The 25,983-nt window shown below is 37.3% G+C and overlaps 3 protein-coding genes and 1 long non-coding RNA gene across 5 annotated transcripts in view; 1 reads left to right on the top strand and 3 right to left on the bottom strand.

Moving 5' to 3' along the window:
* The window catches only part of LOC101882252 (NLR family CARD domain-containing protein 3-like), a 305,138-nt gene that overhangs the window by 56,264 nt on the left and 222,891 nt on the right, over nt 1-25,983 (bottom strand).
* Nucleotides 1,196-11,532, bottom strand: LOC137491419 (uncharacterized). The gene is made up of 3 exons (XM_073948024.1): nt 11,494-11,532; nt 10,421-10,562; nt 1,196-3,088 (listed from the first exon to the last, which is right to left on the bottom strand). Exon 3 carries the CDS (start codon nt 2,835-2,837, stop codon nt 2,187-2,189), a length of 651 nt encoding a protein of 216 aa, XP_073804125.1. The 5' UTR covers nt 2,838-3,088; nt 10,421-10,562; nt 11,494-11,532; the 3' UTR covers nt 1,196-2,186.
* LOC101883363 (uncharacterized) lies at nt 13,740-18,369 on the bottom strand. Of its 2 annotated transcripts, none has more exons than XR_660906.5 (6): nt 18,306-18,369; nt 17,359-17,455; nt 16,605-16,781; nt 15,530-16,212; nt 14,921-15,013; nt 13,740-13,852 (listed from the first exon to the last, which is right to left on the bottom strand). It is a non-coding gene; the product is annotated as an uncharacterized lncRNA (long non-coding RNA). The 2 variants fall into 2 exon arrangements; XR_012402328.1 differs by having other exon boundaries at nt 14,921-15,010.
* Nucleotides 21,286-25,983, top strand: part of LOC103910514 (protein NLRC3-like) — a 64,669-nt gene continuing 59,971 nt past the window's right edge. The window contains exons 1-3 of one of the 2 annotated variants that reach the window (XR_012402168.1): nt 21,286-21,509; nt 24,024-24,136; nt 24,447-24,554. Coding sequence is in view for 1 of the 2 variants with exons in the window: in XM_073947305.1 (XP_073803406.1) it covers nt 24,093-24,136; nt 24,447-24,554 (152 nt within the window). In the remaining variant the exon portion in view is untranslated. Of the gene's footprint in view, nt 21,510-24,023; nt 24,137-24,446; nt 24,555-25,983 lie in introns of those variants that run through there. The other variant, XM_073947305.1, reaches the window with a different exon arrangement.

The raw sequence follows: 25,983 nt of genomic DNA, 5'->3' as shown, positions 1-25,983 counted from the left end.
ACTTAGTTTGCAACCTTCCATGATTGTTTGCAACTCCATTGTTTCTTGAGAAAAGGGTTGTGCTAAAAAGGAAAAGCAACAAAAATAAAATGGCAGCGCATGCAAACTGACTGCTCTGGGGGCCTTCCATTTTCAAAGACATATGATAGAGAGTGAAGGATCTGTGACTTTTCCGTAGCTCGCTGGGATCGCATAGTGGTTAGTACTCTGCGTTGTGGCCGCAGCAACCCTGGTTTGAATCTAGGTCATGGCAGGTTTTCCAAGATGACATGGGTGTTGCACTCTGTGTTGCCATTCGTAATCTCCAGCCTGCTTTTCGTGCAGGCTGTGTTAATGGCACACCCTGAATGTTTACGTTTCCCAAAGTGTGGAAGACTAGGGATTTGATATAAGCAACGGGACCTTTGATGCAGCATGCTGTGTAGATAAGTACTGATCAAGTCACGCTTCTAAGGCATGGAAGGAATCTTTTCAATTGTTAAGTCTCCATTCATTGCCACAACAACAAAAAGACACATGTACTTGGCATGAGGACATGGGTGTACAGGCAGTCTTGTAGTTGTGGCCGAGTGGTTAAGGCGATGGACTTGAAATCCAAACAACAAAATTAAAACGGCAGCGCATGCTAACTGACTGCTCTGGGGGCCTTCAATCTTTTAAAGACATATGACAGAGAGTGAAGGACCTTCATCTGGTTGCACAATACTTGTACTAGCCATGAGGCCATGGCAGTACATGTAGTCATGGCCAAGTGGTTAAGGCGATGGACTAGAAATCCGTTGGTGTTTGCCGCGCAGGTTTGGATCCTGCCAACTACATCCAGGCAGTGTGCAGGATTTGGTTTGCGACCTTTAATAAAACAGCAGCGCATGCTAGCTAGCTGCCCTGGGGGCCCTCCATTTTCAAAGACATTTGACAGAGAGTGAAGGTCCAGTGGCTGTCCCATAGCTTGCCGTGATTGTATAGTGGTTAGTTCTCTGTGTTGTGGCCGCAGAAACTCTGGTTGGAATCCGTGTCACGGCAGGTTTTTCAATGGCATTGGCGTTGCACTCTGTTGCCATTTATAATCTCCAGCCTCCTTTTAGTGCAGGGTGTGCTAATGGCTAAGGCAGTGCAGTCAGTCTTGTAGTTGTGGCTAAGTGGTTAAGGCGAATTCAGGTCACGGCAGGATTCCTTACGGTGACATTGGCATCACGCCCCACTCTTGCCACCTGTTTTGTACAGCTCATTTTTTAGTGCATGTTGCAACTCTGACACGTCACAAGTAAATCTAAGCTAATGCCCCAATGATCCCAGTTAACTCAGTCGGTAGAGCATCAGACTTTTCATCTGACATTCGAGGGTTCAAGTCAAAGATGCTGTGCCCTGATATGTTGTTGACTTGCTGCCAGCTCAGGTTAAAGAGGCCCATCTCATCTCAATCATTGTACAGTTGTCTCACTTTCAGCAACAGCTTGCTGCTTTTGACCAGTTGACAGAACTCACATTTTAACATTAGAAATGGCTTTTGACCAGTAAGTAGATTTAGTCTGTATGCCTTATGTAGCAAGCTTCTAAAACTCAGATTAGCTTATATCATTTTATCAGTGGAGTTAGTTACGTTTGTGGAAGTCAAATCTTTAAAAATCTAGAGTCTTCTAGAACTTAGTACTTCTAGATTTAAAAAAACTTCTAGATTTAAAAGGTTAGAAAACCGCTGAAGAGGACAGATGTTTGTGAAAGGAGAGCATTTTGCACACTAATTGTGTTGTTAATTGACTTGTAAATCCTAACTAGTGGTATAATCTTGGTTTAAGAAATAATTGAGACAGTTTTAATCTTCTCTCATAATGAATGTCATATATTTTAAATACATTTTTAAATAATATGTTTAGTAACAGTATTATATTAATATGAAATTAAGTTTTGTCTTAAAACTAATCAAAATGTCAGGCAGACTTTGCTGTGTGTTTGTGTGCGTGTGTGTGTGTTTTTTTGACTCTGAAACTCGCGCATGCCCAAATAGACACTCCCACACCATCCCACTTTTCTTCCTCTGACACTCCCCCCTAAACAGAGCTGGACACGCCCACTTTTCTGACTTTTTCCAAAGTAGAGGTGTGAAAACACCCTGCTGAAACGAGGGGGTTTCATGGCCCCTTAAGGTCCGATGAGTTGCTGAAACTCTTCCCACACCGAAGCTGCTGTCACACTAGAGTTTGAGCATGTGAAATTCTGTGGTTCGGTTTCTCTCCAGTGTGGATCCTCAAGTGTAGATTACGGGATGATAATTGGCTGAAACTCTTCCCACACTGAGTGCATGTGTATGGTTTCTCTCCAGTGTGGATCCTCATGTGTTGATTAAGCTGTGATGAGCAGTTAAAACTTTTCCCACACTGAGTGCATGTGAATGGTTTCTCGCCTGTGTGGATCCTCATGTGGTGATTAAGGTGTGAGGAGTAGCTGAAACTCTTCCCACACTGAGTGCATATGAATGGTTTCTCTCCAGTGTGGATCCTCATGTGGTTATAAAGGGATGATGATAGGCTGAAACTCTTCCCACATTGAGTGCATGTGAATGGTTTCTCTCCAGTGTGCATCCTCATGTGCTGATTAAAGGATGATGATAGGCTGAAACTCTTCCCACACTGAGTGCATGTGAATGGTTTCTCTCCAGTGTGGATCCTCATGTGGCGATTAAGGGAAGATGACAGACTGAAACTCTTCTCACACTGAGTGCATGTAAAAGGTTTCTCTCCAGTGTGCATCCTCATGTGTTGATTAAGGGATGATAATAGGCTAAAACTCTTCCCACACTGAGTGCATGTGAATGGTTTCTCTCCAGTGTGGATCCTCATGTGTAGATTAATGTTTGATGATTGGTTGAAACTCTTCCCACACTGAAGGCATGTGAATGGTTTCTCTCCGGTGTGGATCCTGATGTGAATCTTAAGTTTGCTTTTTCTTGCAAAATTCTTCCCACACTGAGTGCAGGTGAAACGATTCTTGTCTCTCCTTTTCAAAAAACCATCAGTCTGTAAATTAGTTTTTTCCTCAATTTTGACATGATGTTCCTCCTCTTTACTCCTCTCATTCTCTTCAATTAGGTCTGAAATCAATAAATTAAACATTAGTTTTCATTAGGTCTTAAAAACTCTCATCAAAAGCTGAAAAGTGGAAAGACACTGGAAACATTGGCTACACACACTGTATTTCTGATGCACATTAAATGTAAAATAAATCAGATCATATTTTGTTCGGTCCATTAACGTGTACACATTTAAGCAGATTCAATTCAATTCATATTCATCAAGTATCTTTTACAATGTAAATTTTGTCAAAGCCGCTTAACCTTAAGTTATAGTAGGGATGGGCGATACCACAATTTTTAAATTCAATATGATACCGATAGTTCTTGTTAAAAATTTTACGATACCGATATCGATACCTCTTATTATAAAAAATATTAATGTAATTTTTCAAAATGATGTTAATTAAAAAAACCATTACATATATATATACTGTAGTGTGTGTTTGTGTGTAATATAAACACCCATACACATCCATATTGTATATACACATTGCACAGATACACACACAGCCTTATATTTATTCTTATTCACCTAATGGTAACAAGAGACAAAGATTTACAGAGCTGATTTATTAATTAATTTATTTATTTTTTATTTGTATTTATTTATTATTATACTATATATTTAAATACTATTGAAGGATTCGGATTTCTGCTTTCCAATTCGTCTCATCATGGACCATCGTTTATCCTTTTCATCATCCTGTTTCTCAGTATTTAACTGTGAATTGATTTTAAGTAACGAATAAGTTAAAACTGCTTACTGTAAGAATGTTCTGTGTCCTTGTTTCTCTTTTTGCCTGTCTATTTTAACTTTGTTTTCAGGAGACACACAAACCAGGTCATAGGTCATGGAGACCTCTCTCTCTCTCTCTCTCTCTCTCTCTATCTGTTCCTATGACTAGAGGTCCAATACAGAGGAGAAGAAGACACCTGTTTTATTGTCCTGATATATTGCCTATTATTTTATAGCTGTTTGATTGATCTGTTTTTGAGTATAATTAATAGTAATGTAATTCCTTTTTGTGTGGAGACAGACTGTGACTGTGTGTAGCCAAGATATTGCAGCAGACTGTTGATGGAAACAGTCTTGAACCAGCCTGATAACACAGCTGAACGTACAAGAAACATCCTTGAGTCTTTAACACAGATGGTCTTTTGTGTCTATTGTGTTCCTGGTTTAGCTTTTTACAGGTCGGAGATCAGCTCCTAATAACTTAGGGCGACCTCACCTCTAGGCATCAGGTCGCCATCCATATCTGGATACAAATACAAGGCTTTCTTTGACGCACACACTAAGGCCATCCATATCTGGAAGTAGATACTATGTTTCTTTGACGCATGTATTTGGAATTGTCTATTTCTGTTGTAACCAATGAGGACTGTTTACCTGGATCCCACCCTTTCTGGACTTGTGTAAAGAGTATAATTGTTCGATTGTTGAAACTGTAAGCAGAGCGGCCTAGGAACTCATTGAGAGTGTTGAAGCTGGCTTCTGCGAATGAAACTGCAAACTATCTTCAGTAAACTTAATTTATTTTTTTTTAAATCTCTGACTCCGGCTCTTCTTCATCTACCAGACTGGTCATTCTTTGGGTTAAACTGTAAACTATCCCTACACTATACTACTGTTTGCTCTGTTTACTAAGCTTATATATATATATATAATATATATATATATATATATATATATATATATATATATATATATATATATATATATGTGTGTGTGTGTGTGTGTGTGTGTGTGTGTGTGTGTGTGTTTTAATGTTAATTTTATTAATTCTTTGGCAAAACATGTGTAACATTTGTCATGTCAATAACGCAATCATTGAATGGAATTGAATTGAGAGAGAGAGAGAGAGGGAGAGGTTTGCCTCCTTTAAAACTCTTCTATGTCTTTTGTCAGAGGGAGACTGAGCAGAGGTACACTGGGCATCTTGTTTTTGTTTCACTTGTTTTCTGTAAGTGTCTATAAAGGCTGCTTGTATGGTTGCTGTGTTTGAATTTCTTATAACAAAAATTGCTTGTGCAAAGCTTTTTAAGCTGAAGACCACCACAACACGCTGCGTTATGTCTCTGCCATCGTGTCATTCCGTAATGCAAAAGTGTCTGCGACTTGCGTGTGTTGAGTACATAAGTTATCTGAAAGGCACATGATCGTTCACGTGATATTTCGCCGCAGATTGATTGGTGTAACGTCTTATATACAAAGCGTCACTGACAAGCCTGTACACAGCGCCAAAACATTTAGTTATGCAGAAATTATTAAAATATAGTTAAAATATTGATACTTTAAAAAAATATCGATACCAAATTAAAATCTTCCGAGTATCGATATATCAATACTCGAGAATCGATGTGCACATCCCTAAGTTATAGTAAATTGAAACTGTGTCAGTCCAGTTTTCAGAGTTTCTTACATAATTGATCATGAGTCATTTTGGTCATATTGATAAGACAGATTTGAAAGCTGTAAATGGCCTAATTTTATTCATATTTATTCATAATTACAACAAAATGTTTTTCTAAAATTTGTAAAGCAGACAAGGAACACTTGTTCATTCTGTGCCTGACTGGTAAACGCATCAAAAAAAAGTTCTGGGGTAACAGCTGAACAAACAGCTGAATATTTGCCTCGCAGACATGAGACATACCTGTACAGCATCAGCATAAAGGCTAGAATGTACACCTTTCCCTTTGTGTGCTGATGGGTCATTTTTATCCATTCTGGGGTGATTTTGAATCTTAATTTGGCCAAAACTTTCTCTGTTTCAGCAAACGGACTGTTATTTGGGGACATCTTATTTTGACATATTCTGGAAAAATGCTTTGAAATAAAAAATCACTACACTCTGGGCAAATTTACTCCCTTTTCATTATATTCATGGCTGTTTTTTCTCCATTTGCCTCTATTATAACAAAATTTTTTTGATTGCAAAGCCAAGACAGCATATAATCATGCATTTATGATTGTTGGTGTTTTCTGTGACGACACTCTACATTGTTTAATTGGTCTCCACCCATGAGACGGCAAAAAGGAAATGGGTGAGAGAATAAAGGAAGAGGAGGAGAGTTGAAGAGGTTGACTGAACTGTTGCAGTGCAGGGAAACAAGAAGAGAAACCGGGTCGAGACACGCATTGTAAACTTAACAACTGGCTGTGAGAAACAAAAAGCAAAAGTATGTATTGAAGCAACAGAGCAAAGACCGCTGTCTTATTACTGAAGTGCTCGTAACGTTGGCAAAGACTTCAGTGCAGTGTGTCCTGAACAAAATCAACTTACCAATTTATCTCGCTGGCATGGAGTCAGCTGCCTACTCACCGGCCGGGTTCAATGACGCCCTCAACCTGCCCATCCACACCTCCACATTCGCTATTTCCCTTGATCCCTCGGCTCCGTGTAAAAGAAGCAAAAGTTTTTGTTTTCTTTGCCCAAATTCTCATTTTGTTTCTCTTGTTAAGTTTTCTCCCCGTACTATTATTATCAGTATTATTTTTCCTCGTTTTCAAATCTGACGAATCTGCTGGCCTGAAATAATTTGCATTTTTTTTCCTTTTGATGCGAATGGTGCGGTGTGAATGGCGCGATACACGTAAATGACGCAGTGCGAATTGAGCGTTTTGCGCGTTCCACGTGAAATGCTTGAGTTCAGAAATGTGAACTTTAGCGGACATTCACACTGCATTAACCAATCAGGAGCTTGCTCTTGTGGGGGCGTGATTGTGACGTAGCACCTATTGTTGGTGTCCCGGGGGAAATCGGCTGGGTCAATTTGGCATTTCTCTGTGGAGTTTGCATGTTCTCCCTGCATTCGCGTGGGTTTCTCCCACAGTCCAAAGACATGTGGTACAGGTCAATTGGGTGGGCTAAATTGTTTGTAGTGTAGGAGTGTGTATGGATGTTTCCCTAGAGATGGGTTGCGGCTGGAAGGGCATTCACTGCGTAAAACATGTGCTGGATAAGTTTGTCCATTCCACTGTGGCGACCCCGGATTAATAAAGGGACTAAGGCGAAAAGAAAAGGAATGAATGTTTTTACTTATGTTATATAGCGCCAGTGCTCAAGGATGCAACAAACAGTAGGAGAACGAGAAAAGCAATAACTTTAAGAGCGCGGTTCACTTGAGTTTTGGCGCGGTACGCTTGTAGTGTGAGTGGAAAACGCGCCAAAGCCCGAAACTGAAAGCTTGACGTGACTTTTAAGTGACTGTTTCACAGGGTATCTGCACATTTTTTAACAGGAAATTTAAGACCTTTTAAGACCTTTTTAAGTCCTCTAAAATGAAAATTTAAGACTTTACCTAATCAAAAAAAAAAAAAAAAAAAAAAAAACAGGAAAATGTTCAGTGTGTCAACACAGAATGATGTGGTGAAGTATGGCGGCAAATCTATGGCAATATAAATCGAGCGCAGCGGTGATGTTTGCGCGCAAGGAGAAGTGAACCGTGAGCAGATTACTTGGTTGACTTGGTTTACTTGTTATCTCTAATGCTATTGGCTACTCTGCCTTTCCGGAAGTTAGCCGGGATTGGACGCAGGTTAAAAGATCACGCCGTTAAATATATATACAATTTGCAAGTCATAATCATAAGAAACTTTCTGAGAACTTTATGAGGATTCAATCTCGAGAAACAGTCAAATAATAAAAATTAATCTTCTAAAAATATGACTAGCATTCTTGTAACATGACTTTCTGAACCCATTTGATTTGTCCGTGCAGCACTTGTCTGGTTTGTTGTATTTTACTTCATTATTAACCACAACAGCAGTGCTCATTATTACACTTGGGCATGATCTTTCTAGGAAATATTGTCTTCAGAAGAGTTTATTTGCGTTTTAGATCTTTCCATACAATGCATACTATATGTGCAGTGCAACTTTGTATATTATTATAATTGTTAACATTGTTTGTAATATAGGTCAGTGTAAAATATATATATCTATATATTATATATATTTTTCAATCTCATTTTTAGTTAATGATTGAATAACCTGCATATAAAGACTTCAATCAAAAATGATTAGTCCAATTAAACATAAAAAATACAGTGACAGACATTCAGATGGGTGTTTATCGCCACCTATTGAGCAACAATTTAATTTCTACAATATTCGTTTGGCTTTACTCACTATCCGTTACATCATTCCACTTCAGAGGCATACAAATACCACTTTCTATACGACAGGCCCACATCTTAAAGGTCACATATGCAGTTGAAGTCAAAATTTGTAGCCCACTTTTTTCTTGTTTTATTTCAGCAAGAATAAAAGCTGTTTTAATTTTGTAAAACCCATTTTAAGGTCCATATTATTACTCTCTTTAAGCTATTTATTTTTTCGAAAGTCTACAGAACAAATCATCGTTATACAATAACTTGCCCAATTACCCTAACCTGCCTAGTTAACCAAGTGAAGCCTTTAAATGTCACTTTAAGCTGTATAGAAGTGTCTTGAAGAATATAGTCAAATATTATTTACTGTCATCATGGCAAAGATCAAATAAATCAGTTATTAGAGATGAGTTATTAAAACTATAATGTTTAGAAATGTGCTGAAGAAAATCTTCTCTCCGTTGAATAAAAATTAGGATAAAAATAAACAGGGGGCTACTAATTCAGGCGGGCTAATAATTCTGACTTTAACTGTAAAGTGGAATAACAGACTAATGGCAATATATTTACTATAAACCTTTGTACTTTATGCACTTCATGCATGTATAGCCTATTTTGTATACTATTGTCCATCCAATTTATTCTGACTTGTTCTTCATAGAAAATGAGTCAAGGACAATGAGTCTTAGAAAAAAAAGAAAAAAACACGTTTGGTTTGAGTTCAGTTTAAATGTAGGTGCTAAACTTCATCAAATGGTTCAAAACACACAGTTAAAGTCTGAATTATTCGTCCTGAATTATTAGCCCATGTATATTTTCCCCAATTTCTGTTTAATGGAGAGATCTTTTGCCACATGGTATAACTCTCTCTTTCTCTCCCAAGCAATAAAGTTTGTTGCAAGAATATATCTCATTATTTTGATATGTGATTATATGACTTGGTCATGATGGTAAGAATAGGCATTATTATGAGATTAATTATTACAAGAAATATCTCATTATTGAAAGTAAGTCGTCACCTATTATTACTAAGAAAGTGAGTCTATTAGTTTCACACTGTGACATTATGATAAGATATCCTGTATATTTTTATTTAACGGGGAAACTAGCTTACCTGCGTCCAATCCCGGCTAACTTCTGGAAAGGTAGAGTAGCCAATAGCGTTAGAGATAACAAGTAAACCAAGTCCCGCCCTAGGACTCACAAAAATCCAAAATGTTTCGCGCGAGCAGAGAGAAGAACCAGCGCGCGCGCTGTAGGCGTGACCACATCGTGCGCACAGATGATGATGTGCACGCGCGGGACTTGTTTTCTCGCGCTAGATCAGTTGAGCGCGCTCGAAGATCCCCTGTGCGCTCGCGCGCTGTAGTTTTCTCGCGTGTAGACCTGTAATCTGCTCACGGTTCACTTCTCCTCGCGCGCAAACATCACCGCTGCGCTCGATTTATATTGCCATTGATTTGCCGCCATAAGACGAGTCGGACATGATATTTAAGATCCCACATGAAATTTAAGACCTCCTTATGGAAAATTACAGAATTTAAGACATTTTCAGACCTTAAAAATCGAAAATTTTATTTAAGACATTTTAAGACTTTTTAAGGACCCGCGGGGACCCTGTTTCATATGGATTTATTAATCAATCTTACTGTTGAATGAACGCAAACTGTCGTAGTTTATTAAATATGCAAACCCCTCTCACGACAGCTGCGCACCTTCAGCAAACCTCCTCATTCTTGCAGCACGAGGACTTTATAATTGTTTATGAGCGCCAAAAGTGGTGGATCTGTTCGGCAAAATATCTGACTGCATGTCACCGCATCCCTAAAGATCCCACGACTGGCACGATATAACTAGAGAAATCTCCACTGTGCTGAGCAAGAATGCTTACTGAACAGCGCAGCATCGATGACGTAAGCGTTCCCAGGCCCGATTGTAATGTGAGCAAGGCCGGCGGGGGAAATGGGAGGGGGGACAAGCGTGCTTTGGCCCGGTTCGAGGCAACTGTACATAGTGTGAGTACGGCTTAATAATACATAAAAAGAATGATAAAGACATGAGAACAAGTAACAAGAAAGAAACTCATTCCTGTCTTTCAATGAGTGCTTATGTGCATTTAGGGGAACTAGGCAGCACACTCAGGGCTGCAAGATGGATTAATTTATTATTCTTAGTATTAAAATATATCTGAATGAGGATCAAATGACTGAGTTGGTTTCGAGAATGAAAACCAACCTGTTTGTTCCTGCAGATCTTCCTGTTAGACTGTGAATGTTTCTTCAATCTTCACTCTCCTCTTTAATAAACGCCATCTTTATAACAGTGTGGGGATCAGTCGCTTCAGCAGGAGTTTTTATCTGCGTTTGGACACTTTATCCTGTTTAAAATGAACAAAACAATAAAAATGTCCTGTTTAAAATAAATAAAATAATGAACAGAAATAAAATAACTTCTCTTCAACACTTGCTTTAACAGTTTCTTTATATGAGAGTGATTAACAAAAAGAAATCAGGTAAGTCTGAGCTGAGCAAAAAACATAGAGGTAAAATTGGTTTTATATTCGCACATTTAGACTTTCCCCTTAATAATATAATTTCATAAAAGTATTATTTGCAAACTCTAAACAGTGAAATCATATTAGCAGCAAATGACTATCAAAGTACAACATTGTTCACAGTCAAATAAACAGTGTTATTGTTGTTTTCAAGTCATACTTGCATGCTAATTCAGATCAAATATAAAACTAGTACTCCATTTCTTATATAAAGTGATGTATACTTAGAACGAAATAACATTATGCTGTTTAATAAATTAAATCTTCATTAAAAGACTCATTAAAAGACGTATTACACACAATAGAGGTAAAGTTGGTTTTATATTCCCACATTCGTTCATTTAGAAGTCTCTATATTGTTTACCATGTTACTTTGAATATTCGATAGGAATTAGCATGCAAGTGTGGCTTGAAAACAACATTAACACTGTTTATTTGACTGTGAACAATGTTGTACTTTGATAGTCATTAACTGCTGATATGATTTTGCTATTTTGAGTCTGCAAATAATACTTTAATGAAATTATATTATTAAAGGGAAAGTCCGAATGTGTGAATATAAAACCAACTTTACCTCTATTTACACACATCTCTGTTAACTTATTCAAACAATAGCCCTACTGTGAGTAAAGTACTTCGTTGTATAAAGGGTCAAATAATAATGTCAACAGCAGGTGCATGATTAAGCATAGGATGAAAACCTAAAACTTTAATCAATCGGTTTATATTTATGTAAAAGTTTTAAAACACAAACCTTTGTCCAGTTGAATCCAGCGCAAGAGTGGCGCAGCCTTATGACGTCATACGTCACGCCAAAATAAAAGTATTTTCTTTTGTTTAGCTTTTTTGCCACTCACTGTTGCAGTCATGACTTACTGCTATTTTTCTCCCTCGTTTTCAACTTCACACTTGCTCTCTCTCTCACACACACAGACACAGATATTCACCCTGCTGAAAAAACCAGCATAGACCAGCATTGCTGGTCACCAGCAAGACCAGCATATGTTGTGTTTTGGTGCTGGTATGCTGGTGACCAGCATGGGATGCTGGTGCTGGTATGCTGATAACCAGCATGGGATGCTGGTGCTGTGATGCTGGTGTTATGCTGTGATGACCAGCATGGGATGCTGGTGCTATGCTGGTGACCAGCATGGAATGCTGGTGTTATGCTGTGGTGACCATGGGATGCTGGTGCTGTGATGCTGGTATTATGCTGGTGACCAGCATGGGATGCTGGTGCTGTGATGCTGGTGACCAGCATAGGATGCTGCTGCTATGCTGGTGGCCAGCATACAAGCACCAGCATCCCATGCTGGTCACCAGCACCAAAACACAACATATGCTGGTCTTGCTGGGATTTGGGTGCTATGCTGGTGACCAGCATGAAATGCTGGTGCTGGGATGCTGGTCACCAGTATGAGATGCTGCTGGGATGCTGGCGCTGGTATGCTAGTGACCAGCAATCCCATGCTGGTCACCAGCATCCCATGCTGGTCACCAGCACCAAAACACAACATATGCTGGTCTTGCTGGGATTTGGGTGCTATGCTGGTGACCAGCATGAAATGCTGGTGCTGGGATGCTGGCCATGCTGGTCACCAGCATCCCATGCTGGTCACCAGCACCAAAACACAAATGCTGGTCTTGCTGGGATTTGGGTGCTATGCTGGTGACCAGCATGAAATGCTGGTGCTGGGATGCTGGCCATGCTGGTCACCAGCATCCCATGCTGGTCACCAGCACCAAAACACAACATATGCTGGTCTTGCTGGGATTTAGGTGCTATGCTGGTGACCAGCATGGAATGCTGGTGCTGGGATGCTGGTCACCAGCATGAGATGCAGCTGGGATGCTGGCGCTGATAGTGACCAGCAATCCCATGCTGGTCACTGATAGCAAATTACATCTGGCCCAGATATGGCCCACATCCCCCACTTTTTTCTGGCCCACATACAGCGCGGAATGACGGCGATGTCTCAACCTGATTGTGGCTGTCATAAGGATCCAAAAGTCAGCCACAACTGAACCAGATCTGGGCCATATCTCAGAAAAAGCTTGGTCCATATCTGGGCCAGATGTGGCCCATACATTTTCTTAGATCTGGCCCAGCTGCGGCCCATGCAAATTCTGAAATCTGGCCCAGCTGCGGCCCATGCAGTTTCTCAGATCTGGCCCAGATGCGGCCCATGCAATTTCACAGATCTGGCCCAGATCTTGTTCAGTTGCGGCTGACTTTTGGGTTAGATGTGGCTGACATCTACATTTGGTAGCTATATAAATCACATTAAAAGGAATGCTTAGTTTAAATTGCTTTATTTAAAAAATTGCTTCAAAGGAAGCATATAAATTGATAAATACAAATATATAATTTATATAAATTATATAAATAGATGCATACAAAAAAAACAACAACAGATTGATCAATGCAATACATATAAATATATGAATTAGATAAATAAATGCATACAGAATAATCACAAATTAAATGCAAATAAATATATATATAAAAGGTAAAATTAGGTAAGTGGATATACAGAATAAGAAGAACATACAAACACAAATGTATATACAAATTAGATAAATAGATACAGAAAAAAACACAGAAAATATATTTATATGTATTTTTTAATATAATGCATATTAATTAAATTAACAAATATTTTATAACCATATAACTAGAACCAATAATTAAAAAGATATATGAAGGGCAATCCAAAAACAAGATCAGAGGCGAGGCAAGGGTCAAATAAACAAATGATAATTACAGAAACCAGATAAACAAGTTCGAGTAGACAGAACAAACACAGAAATCGCATATTTAACAAAAACATATTATTTAAAAAATTACAACGAAAAATTATTTGTCTGATGAAGAGCCGGCGGCTCGAAACATTTTACGCTCTGTGTCAGCCTTTTTAATTTAATAAATTTGTATTTTTGGAGCCTTGGTGTTGCCGCCTTTGATTTACATTAAATAATTACAATTAAATATTTAAAAATCCAAAAATTTTTTTTTTAATTAAATAAACTGAAAATCCAACAGGGCAGTCCAAGAGTGAGGTCAGGGGCAAGCAAGGGTCAAAGCCAAAAAAAACAGTCCAATGCAAAACATCCTGAAAATCAGAGAAGACAACAATTAAAAGGTACTGTTTGCAGAGTACATACAGGCACAACTCGATTAAAATTAAGGACTTTTAAGCACTTTTTTCAGCACCTATTTTTATTTTTAAGACTGACAAGCAACGTATTGAACACCTGAAATGTATTCTCAGCGATACATAAAAACATTCCATAGGAACTACCTATCAATTTATAAAAAATAAAAAATAATATTAATATAATATTTCATAGTATTAAACCTATTTTAAATGTGCTTGTGAAATTATTTTTTTAATGTTTTTGTAGATGGAAAGAGAACTGAAAATTAAATTACATTAAATTAAAGGACTAGAAATACTATTATATTGCTAAAATAAAACAAATTTTAGTAAATAATACTAATACAGAGTAAAAGTACATGGTACTATTTTAGCTAGTTACATTTGGAAAATTCAAAACTTGTTTGAATGGTTTAATTGTTTACAAGACTACATAAAAAGGAATTTGCACTAACAAAGGAAGTTTATTTCCTTTAAGGAAGTTTGGTATATTTTCAAGCTTAGGAAGGTTTTATACTTCCTCATAATATTATTAATATTATAAAATATTTGAAATATTTGTTTTACATTTTCTACATTTTTCAAAGCAGTGTTTTAAGAGCCTTATTGTTTATTTTGATAAATGTAACAACAGATTGCTTTGACCTGTAATGCCTGTACAATTTAGTGACGCTTTAAGACAGACTATGTATAAATCATACAAATACCTCATTCAAAAACGTTTCTAGCATACCAACCCCGTGACGTCAGACAGAGCAATATTCCAAGATGGGGGTGCCTTTGTGCTAAAAGCTCTAGTAAAACATGCCCTTTTCATCAAAATTGTTACATTAATCAAGTTTGGTTAATATATTTTTTATTAAATCAGAAAGCAATTTACGAAATAATATAAACTCGATTGACTACATCACTTCTACTACAAGACACTGGGAAGAATTTTTGCTAGGCGATGTAGGAAGATCTGACACTCAAAGTTTTCTCCATCAACTCATAGTCTGAAATCTTGGTAATTAGTGAAAGTACCTTTGAACTGACCGCATATCTTGATGTAGTCTTTCTTGATCTGGTCTTCTCCACTTTCGATCCTTCCCTGGGTTAATCTTTACAAGGAACCTGCTGAATGGAAAAAAAAATACTTAGTGATAAAAACCTGGACTATATCATGCTCTAAAATATTTGAAATAAAAGCAACATAAAAGGACAAGCTTGTGGTGGAGGTTTGCTAGAAAAATATGTGGGAGAGGATGTTGTGTGTGAGTCAGACTGAGACAGACTGTTGTATGAATGTGTGTTTTTGAGTGTATGAATGTGAGAATGCATTCACAAGAGTGTGTGTTAGTTTGAGGATTTTGCTATTTTAAATATTAGGGTCCAACAGAGTAATTTGTTTAGTTAAGTTGTTTAAAATTATTTTCATTGATTAAATACTTGCCCATATATAGATGTAAAGAATAACCAAAAGAAATAATGCATTAAAATGTCATTATATTTTATATTCAATCTGCAAATCATTTGTTGTGAAATTTGAATGACTTCAATTCAGTATATGAATAAAATAAAATTAGAATAAGAATAAAACAATAGAACTCTATAAAAAAATACTTCCTATCAAAATAAAGCAGGTGCTTTTACCTTAAGGAACTTTATTAGTATGGTTCCCTGCTTCCAGTTAGTTCAACTTCAGATACCTCCATAATCTGTACTCTGGTGCTTCATTTGGTTCTTGACTTAAGGCTGATTTATACTTCTGCGTCAAACGCCGGCGTATGCTATGGCGCTGACGCATAGCCCTTCGCCGTAGCCGTCACTGACGTGCACTTCTCAAAAAATGTAACTACAAGTCGCAACGACGCCTAGCGTAAGCTCTGTGATTGGTCGGCTTGGTAGCGCTGACGAGTCTGGGCGGGACCGAGAGCAGCGCGAATGTGAGCGAGCGATTGTTTACAAGTGTGGAGTACTGTGAAGGAGCTCCGGATAGAAAGTTTTGTTTTGTGTTTACCTCATAGTTAAAGTTGTTGTACGTCCACCGGTTCCTGCCTCAAAATGAGCGAGTTTGAGCCACTTGTACATCCCGGAAGTGTTCAGGAAAAGCAAAAAAGCAGCGAAGAAACTCGACACAGAGGAACATTTAAACCTCACTGCCAACTAGCGTTTCGGAAGTGTTAATGCAGACCGACAGAGACAGCGCGCAGAAGTATAAATGCACAGCCACGCGCGTTGCATGCGCCGTGGGTTATGCCGGTCCCCTGACGCAGAAGTATAAATCAGGCTTTAAGAGTAACTGGTGTCGCATTCCAGGTCCATCACAATCTGAGCTAAAAGGACAATATGACAAAAGACAAGACAAATATGAATACACATAACATACAGAATAAAACATTTAAAGATATAGTTTACTATTCTGCCACCATTTATTCATCCTCTACTTGTTTCAAAGCAGTTTGAATCTGTTAAACACTAAAGCAGATATTTTGAAGAATGTTAGAAACCTGTAACTATTGATTAACATAGTAGGAAAAACTGGGTTTGTGTTCATTCATTTTTTTCAGCTTCATCCCTTTATTAATCTGGGGTCACCAAAGTGGAATGAACAGTCAACTTATCCAGCATTTTTTACGCAGCAGATACTCTTCCAGCTGCAACACATCTCTGGGAAAAACCCATACACTCTCATTTACACACATTCACTAAGGACAATTTAGCTTACCCAATTCACCTGTACCGCATGTCTTGTGGGGGAAACAGGAGCACCTGGAGGAAACCCACGCCAACACGGGGAGAACATACAAACTTCACACAGAAATGCCAACTGACCCAGCCGAGGCTCGAACCAGAAACATTTTTGCTGGGAGGCAACAGAGCTATCCACTGTGCACCGCACCACCTGAGTTTATGTTCAACAGAACAAAAAAAAATATTTTGAAACAAGTGGAGGATAAAAGATGTCATTATTTTTGGGTGAACTATCCCTTTAAAATTTAAGTGTCAAGCATTAGTCTTAAAAACTTATGTATCACTACAGGAAAAATAAATCAAGTACCTCTTGTGAACAAGCAAAATCATTATGCCATTGTTTTCAATGGTTTTCTTTTATATTTTTCACTCTGAAATTATAACTGAAACATGCGATCCAAGGTAAATTAATCTACTTTTAACATAAAATAAAAAGATAAGATAAAAATAAAAGTTACGTCAACAGACTGTTTTTCCAGCTCACCAATACTTTCAAATTTTACATTTTCAGAAAACAGTTTAATAAATTACCTTGTGGAAACATTTAGACTTTCTTTCAAATTAGATTTTTTAAATAATTTTAAATAAGCTATGACCTCACACAGTGATAAAATAGCAGCAATAAATCTTGTAATATTTTAATAATAAATAAAACATAAAATATATTATTTTAGTTCCCAACAACCAGTCTGACATATACAAGTTACAAAATATGTACAATATTGTACCTGGTGTGCTTGATGATGAAGTCAAACAATTAGTAATGCACTGATGTGAGAGTTGTCCTTTACTTCAGCTTGCATCCTTGCATGATTCCTTTCTTTTCTGTAACAAATTAATACAATACAATCAATTTATAAAAATATTATTTTTACTTGCCACAAAACCATTTGTTTGGACTTGATACATATGTACAAGATTAATGGTGCAATTCAGTTTGCAGGCCGTTTTAAAGTAATATAAAACATAAGATATGGATTTTAAGCTTATTTAACACAATTGATTTTATTTTTTAACAAGGTTTAATATTTCATAACACACTTAGCCTTCTTTTTTAGCTAATTAATTTCCTTCATAAGTCATTTAACACATTATGTTTCAACTGTGGATTTTTTTTTTCAAACGTTTTGGCTTTAAATTTTTTTTAATGCAGACCAGTCTCAACAGTGGCCAGCATGAACCACATAACGTTACTCTGTAAACGTTTGCTGAAACTTGATAAAACACACATTAACAAGCAAATCAAGATCAGTAGGATTAACGTTACCAAAAAGAGACTGTTCGTTCAGTGTTTGAGCTAAAACCAGTACAAAAGCAGAACTCGGCACCAATTACAACTGTATAAAACGGACAGCATATGATTCATTCATTCAAGCTCCCGTTTCGACGCTGTTCTTCATATAACACGTCTTATTGATCATTTAATTGGGAATGACGAGCGTAAAAGGACAATTGTAACTTAAATGAATTTGTTAAAACCCCGAGCACAATCAACTTAAAAGATTAACGTTACTGAACTGACGGCTGCCATCATTCTTAGCCATCAGTTTTTAGCCATATTATCCACATATAAGTTACAGTTTTATCACTATTCAAAACAGGGGCTTTTTTAACTAATAAAAACATTACCTGACGACAAATATCTCACAAATATGATTTTAAAATAATAACTTACCCGATAAAAAGAAGAAGATGAAATGGCGGACTTGACTTCACTTCCTCGTTTGAAAAAATTAACCGTCATTCACGAGGCTCCGCCCACTCCACCGTAATGCAAGGATGAAGCGAAACACATATTCGCCACCAGGCGGCAGTTTATGATAATGTTTTTAAATAAATAAATAAATAAATATATATATATATATATATATATATATATATATATATTAGGGTAAGGGTAATTAGGCAAGTTATTTTATAACAATGATTTGTTTTGAAACTGTCGAAAAAATATATAGCTTAAAGGGGTTAATAATTTTGACCTTAAAACACTTTAAAAAAAATTAAAAACTGCTTTTATTCTAGTCGAAGACTTTCTCCAGAAGAAAAAATATTATCAGACATACTGTGAACATGTCCTTGCTCTGTTATGTAACATGCTGTAATTCTAAAATATTTACTGTTATTTTTAATATTCAGTAGCTTGTTTTATAAAAACTATAACACTTTAAGATATATTTACAATCAACTTATTGCTAATTAACATGCTTATTGATAGCATATTGTCTATAAAATTTGTTGACGCTGTTACAGGTGCACACACTCAGAACCAGGATAGACTTTTGGGCCTTTCTATGTTGAGTTTGCATGTTGTTTCTGTTGGTTTCCTCTAGTTTCTTCTATAGTGCAAAAATTTGCAGTATAAGTGAATTTTGGATAAACTAAATTTGCTGTAGTTTGTGATTAAGATAATGTGTGGTGTTTCCCAGCACTGAGGATTGTACCCTCAGGGCTGTGTTGCAGAAGCATTAGTATCTGATTGCAGACGTGCATATGCAAGCTGAGACACACAGTTTGACATGCAATGTCAGAAACAATGCACTCAAATAGAGCTAGTGACATCAAAGTGAGGGGTAGGGTTAGGAGCGGGGTTAGGTGTGCGCATTAAAATTGGTCAGATTAATTTTTATAATTTTTTTGTGTTCTGTAGAATAAGTAAATAAAACTTTGTGTTGTTTACAAAGATCAGCTTATTTACGAACACATTCATGTTATTCACATTCTACTGCTCAGTTCTCTGACATTTTTTTCTATATAGTTATTTTATTCATAAACAAAACATTTATGTCTATTTAATATTCAAATTAAATAAAAAAGAACAATGTTGTATGTGGCATTTAATCAAACAAAATCATTATAAAAATGTAGAATTGCAAAAAATAACACCAAGAAAACAGCACTTTAATTCAGTATTATTAGATTATGAATTCATTTGTAAAATTGTTCGTTAAAAAGTAGTACTAATAGCAAATTAAATCCACCCAGTAGGTGGCGGTAGGACACTGTCTTAATTCATTCAAATGGAGAAACTGAACAAAACATTAATGGATCAAAACATAATAAATAATGAAACTCATTGCATTTATAGACATACCAGGTAATATGAAAAAAAATATATGAATTTTACTCATGCTGGAACATTTACATATAACAGATAATATAAACTTATATTCATAGCAGCCCTAAAGTAAAAATAAATCCATTATTGAGGAAATAAACTGAATTAATATGTGATAAGGTTACAAACATATACTTTCCCGGATAAGCAATAGCTTATTCCTATTCTTAATAACCTAAAGAATCATTTTCAATCACAGAAAGTCTTATTTAGAACATGCAATGTTATTATTTTCAGAGAAGGTGTAGCGCTCTCACTGCCTGATGGACAATAATGTTAATAAAACACAGGAAACACAGAACTGCTGATGCTTCACATCAGAGTCTGTGTATTGTTTGAGAGAAAAGCCCCTCCCACTCATTAGGTATGCAGTCCACAGGCAGAAGTAGCCAATCGGAAAAATGTAAATCCTTGCATCACATTACATTAATTTACAATATTTATTTTCTATTTTCTACTTCATAAAATGAAAGTGTACAGACTTAGAAAGACAAATTAACTTTGATTTTCAATTTCTAATAATTTGTAACCACTTCAAAGGCTCCCGTTAATTTAAAGTTAAACCGGAACTAAAAATACACAACATGCACTACACCCGATGTGTCACACACGGGCCACATCTGGCCCACATACAGCAGGCCACAACTCACACTACACCCGGTGTGACACATACGGGCCACATCTGGCCCATATGTCTCCTGCCATTGCCAGAAGTGAGCCATATGTGCCTTAGTTGGCCCAGATGTGGCCCAGAACTGTATGCTATCTGTGTGGTAGTTTTGTCTTGCTTGTCCACCAAACATAGACCAGCATCACCAGCAATACTAAGCTGGTAGACAAGCATGACCAGCAAGCCGAAGCTGGTCTACCAGCATAACCAGCAAGACCAAGCTGGTAGACCAGCATGACCAGCAAGACCAAGCTGGTAGACTAGCCTGACCAGCAAGCCGAAGCTGGTCTACCAGCAAGACCAAGCTTATCTACCAGCTTCACCAGCAAGACCAAGCTGGTCTACCAGCATCACCAGCAAGACCAAGCTGGTCTACCAGCATCACCAGCAAGACCAATCTGGTCCACCAGCATCACCAGCAAGACCAAGCTGGTCTACCAGCAAGACCAAGCTGGTCAACCAGCAAAACCAAGCTGGTCTACCAGCATCACCAGCAAGACCAAGCTGGTAAACCAGCTAAACCAGCATTGACCAGCATAGACCAGCATGAAAATCATGCTGGTCTTTGCTGGTTTTTTCAGCAGGGCAGGAAGAATGCGGATGTATATATTTCAGCAGCGGCGGGTAAGACAGACGCTCCTGGCGGGAAACACTTTTCAAATTGTAGCTTTCTTAAAAGCAGGGTTTGACAATAAAGATAGCCCAGTATGCATATGTGATCTTAGAATCGAGAAGCAGCAGCAGCAGGACTGATGAAAACAACTGTCTTCACGCGAGCAAAAGAAAGATCACTCGCGCGCACAGGTCATGTGATGGGAGCGGCTGTTTACAAAGCGTGCGCGCTCCCGTTTTCTTCCGCGAAGCGACCGTGCCTAAAAACTCACCTGGCGCGATCTGCTCTCTTTAAACTCGACTGGACAAAAGGTGATGCTTGTGAATCTGCAGACCTGCTGCTTTCAAGAGCTCCAGATTTCAAATAAATGTATTTTTGTAAGCAGCAGCGGCGCCGGTTACTGCTTTCTCTTTTCTTTCCCCATTCTTTAAACAGATTATTAACAGCTCTAATGTTAACGTGATCCTGTTATCACACGGTATGCTTTTCACCAGCTTTCTTTTGCTTGTTGTTATTTTTGTTAATATGTTTTAATTGTGTGTATATAAATAATAAGATTGCTTTAATAGGAGATTAACTCGCTGTTTGGTTAACTGGTGATCTGGGGCCTTTAGCCAGGACAATTAAAGAACAGTTTTGTTAAATAAAAAGAGCATGTATACAGCTATATTGAGCTTGTTTTGACACATCATTTAAAATTTATGGATAGGAAATAATTATGTATTTTTGTTGTGGTCAGAGATAGATTTGGTAAATGCTTAATTTTGAGTCCTGTAAAGTCTCCTATAATAAAAACTAATTGCAGTGCTACACAGGGCCGCAGTGGGACTCCTTTACAGCCCTGGAGTTTCAAGGCTTAGACCGGCCCACCTCAGTTCACCACTGACTATATTAAACTCAGGTCATTTCCAGTTCAGTTTCTAATGACACGATCACGTCTTTTTCAAGGACACAGCTGCTTTTAAGATTAAAGGGGAGCTGAATCTCCAACACTACTCTTTACAACAGCACAACGTCCTTTCCTGCAATATCTGAATATATATTCTGTGCTGAACTCTTTATAGATATCCAGTCCTTCATAACGGTGGTCACACAAAAAATAAAATATGTACACCTATATAAGTAACCCAAACAGTATTACATGTCTTAGCACTAAAAATGAAAATAAATGACTCAGGTTTGAACTCCGGTCAGAGGCGTCATAATGAAACGTGCTGACCACTGGACCACAATGGCTTCAGCATTTACTCTCCTTTTTAGATTTCTGATCAAGGTATGTCAGATTTATTTCAGTTTTTCTTCTTTGGTTTGGCTCATTTCCTGAAACAGAAATTACATTCTCAAAACAACATGGACAAACCTCCAAACCACTTGGCAATTGTTCACAACAGAGCTGAATTTCTCATTAATTTAATCACATTGCAAATGTCTAAGTTCATCTTTGCACATGATTAAGTACAGATTGCCGACATTTAGCACAGTTTCCAAGTGATATATATCTAGTTGATCTAAACTGATTATTAATTCTCAGTCTAATGGTCTTTCTCTTCAAACCGTGTCGGCGTCATTTCATTGTATAAGTCATCACATGCACAATAGTCTGTTCAATTGTCCAAATCAATCAAGACCATAACAGCATGAACACCATACAGTAGGTGAATGCTCGGAGCATTTGATGACAGTTTATTACAGCTCTCTACTCTTTTTGCTCTGATATATGGAAGATGCTTTGTGTGTGCTTGATCATTACAATAATAAAGGAGTGACCGTTTCCCTGGCAGTATGAGTGAAATGTGTGACGTCAAACCTTGGAGGCTACTCGTACCCTAAAATCCTATTTCTGTTTTCAGTTTTATACATTGTCGGCTGGACAGAAACAGTACAGTAAGCATTGTCAGTGAAGGACTGGGCTAAGACTATGAGGTGGACATGAGGGATGTTTTAGTGGTGCTTTGCCATGATGACCGAACATCTGAACATTTTGACTTGCAGTGCTCACACAATGCTGAACTGACTGTTTAAATGAGAAGATCATGTAGTTTTGACACACGAGTGAACTGTTTGGGGAAAGATATGAGCTTTTGTAAGTGAGCTGTTGTGTTTTGCCAAATGATCTTAGAGTTTTGAGAACGTCATTTCTGTTTCAAGAAAAGAGTTAAACCAATGGAGAAACACTGTAATCTAGTGAATCAGCAGATCTTCATTGAGCAGGTGTAATATTCATTACTAATAATTATTCAAAGTCTTTCACTAAGGTGCCGCTGTTTGGGGTCGAATGATGTTATGTCATTAACCTGCAGGCTGCATTTTCCCCATGGGGCTGCGAGAAAATAAAGAAAAAGAGCAGAGCTGCGGCAAAATAATGAATAAAAGAGTGAGTCTATGCTCAAATAAATAAACAAGTGAAAAAAAGTGCAACTGCTGAAGGTGCTAGCAGCTAGAGACACCGGCCCTCACGGCCAAAAAACATACCGGCCCACCGGGAATTCTCCCGAATTAGCCAATCCGGGCCTGGTGCTACACTAGAACCCATTTGCTCACACACATCAAGCAAGGTCATACACAACACAGAACACAGTGAAATGCATGTGGACATCACACAAAAACTAGACCAAGTCATTTTAGCATGTCAAAGTCAGATTTATGCATTTAAAATATATTCTCCAACAACAAAATCATGGCTAGTGAACATGGTGAATGGCTAGTAATGTTGGAGATCTACTAGCCAAAGTGGCTGGTGATGAAAACAGTTAATGTCAAGCCCTGTGTGTGTGTGTGTATATATATATATATATATATATATATATATATATATATATATATATATATATATATATATATATATATATATATATATATATATATATATATTTCTGCATGTGAATGCTGTGGCATGACTATCGGGTCTGTTTGAGTGCGGTGTTGTTCGTGAAGTGAGCATTGATTGCTATAAAGTGTGCTGTTCTTCATCTCAGTATATTGTCATCTCCAGGTGATGGTCAGCGACTGATTGTTTTCTCAAAGCTCTGCTAATGTCTGCATTTTATGTTTTAGCTGGAGTATGGCAGAGGAGCGAGTAAAGGACTCTCTCTCAGAGAAACACAGGTATTGACTCTGTTTTTACACCATTATTTCAACACTTTCTCTGAAGAACAAAGACCAACAACAAAGCACTTATTTGTGTTGCTATTGCCTGATCAAATGATTGACAAAGCTTCAGTTTACAGCTTCAGCAAATGTGTTTAGATCATTCTAGATTACAGACAGCTCGATCTGGTGACCTGATCAGACAGACCTTCAGTCAACTATTAGTGCTGAATTAAACTGAACAAACTCATATTTGTCTGATAAACTCTTGTAAAGGAGACTGAAGTTTGTCCTGCAGTTTATTCCTCTGGTGTGTTTGTGTGTTCAGTGTGAGATCAGGATCATGTGTGTCCAGCTCTGTGTCTCTGAAGAGTGACTGCTCTAAAGAAGGTCATCCACCAAACTTCAGTGAGGAAACACCATCATCTGCACAAAGGTATGTTGTGTTGTACATTACTGCTCAATTATGGACTTTTAGGATTTGTTAGAACATTTTATTATATTTACACAACACTTTAAAGACTCGATAAGAAACACAAGAGCAGTGTTATATCATTTTCAGACTCTTTTGAATGTCTTCATCTATACTCCTGATAAGGACAAATATCTGACCATTACACATTTATCTGCTGTTTATGACTTTAGATAATGCATCTGAAAACACTCTGGTAGTGAAATATCCTCTTTGTCATATAAAGTTATTAGTCACAAACCAGAGGATTGATGTTCAGCATCTATTCAATAAAAATCCCAAAGACAAGGTGAAGATCAGAGCAAACTCAGAATAATCCAAGGAACAAGATGGCAGACATGGCAAAACTATAATCCCCAGAACAGAGAGACAGAGATGCAAACACAACGGGCCTCATTTATTAATGCAATGTAGAAACGAGCGCAGATATGAGCGTAAACATCAATCCATGACCATGTTCATGTGTGATTAATGAAACATTGTCATACAGACGAGCTAATCGTACAGAATGAAAGCTGTTGTCATTTCACTATCACACTCTTAACTGTCTGACATATACACATGTACACTATTATTATTATCTGTGGCACTTTTTAAAGTGTTTAATGATTAATGTTCAATATTGGGTGTGTTAGCCTAATGAAAGTGATCTTACACCAAACTCCCCGTTAGCCACGTTTCCAGCTATTATTAGACCTGTTTCAGACCTGTTTAATATAGCCTGATATCAGGCCCGGATTAAGAATTCAGAGGCTCCTGGACACAATGGGCCCTATCATACTCTCGGTGCAATGTGGCGCATGGCGCGATGCAATACTTGTTTGCATGTTAAGGATATATATAGGATATATTAAGAATAGATATAGGATATAAATATAAAGGATTAAAATATTACAAAACATATTATTCTCTGGCCTACATAAATATGAAAAATCACTGCCTTCATGCTTTCTTCATCTCAGGAGGCTTTTTCAGTTCATTCATAACAATTTGCTTTTGTATATTGTTATTATTATTACCAGTATTATTTATTATATCCATATTTATATTTTAGTTTAGTTTAGTTTGACTTTATTAATCCCCGGAGGGAAATTCACATGTCACCGCAGAGCTCTCCATACTAAAAATAGATAAATAATTTACATACATATAAAAACAATAATAAGATTACATTTCATACTGCACACCTTGGTTCCAAAAACAACAAGTAAACACTTGTACATATCTAATATCTAATTCAAGTTCAGCACAATTCATCTGGTATGACTTTGGTTATACAATCTGATCACTGTTGGTAAAAAAGACTTCCTGTATCTTTCTCTGTAGCACCGGGGTTGAATTAATCTTGTACTAAAAGAGCTTGCACACGCTTGGACTGTATCAAAAAGGGGAT

This window comes from Danio rerio, chromosome 4, assembly GCF_049306965.1.
Source record: "Danio rerio strain Tuebingen ecotype United States chromosome 4, GRCz12tu, whole genome shotgun sequence".
NCBI classification, from domain to species: domain Eukaryota; kingdom Metazoa; phylum Chordata; class Actinopteri; order Cypriniformes; family Danionidae; genus Danio; species Danio rerio.
This window is presented reverse-complemented; position numbering and strand designations above follow the sequence as displayed.

Excerpts from the sequence above, each read along its gene's own strand:
- LOC137491419 (XM_073948024.1), bottom strand. The coding sequence starts at position 2,837 with ATGAGGATCCACACTGGAGAGAAACCATTCACATGCACTCAGTGTGGG.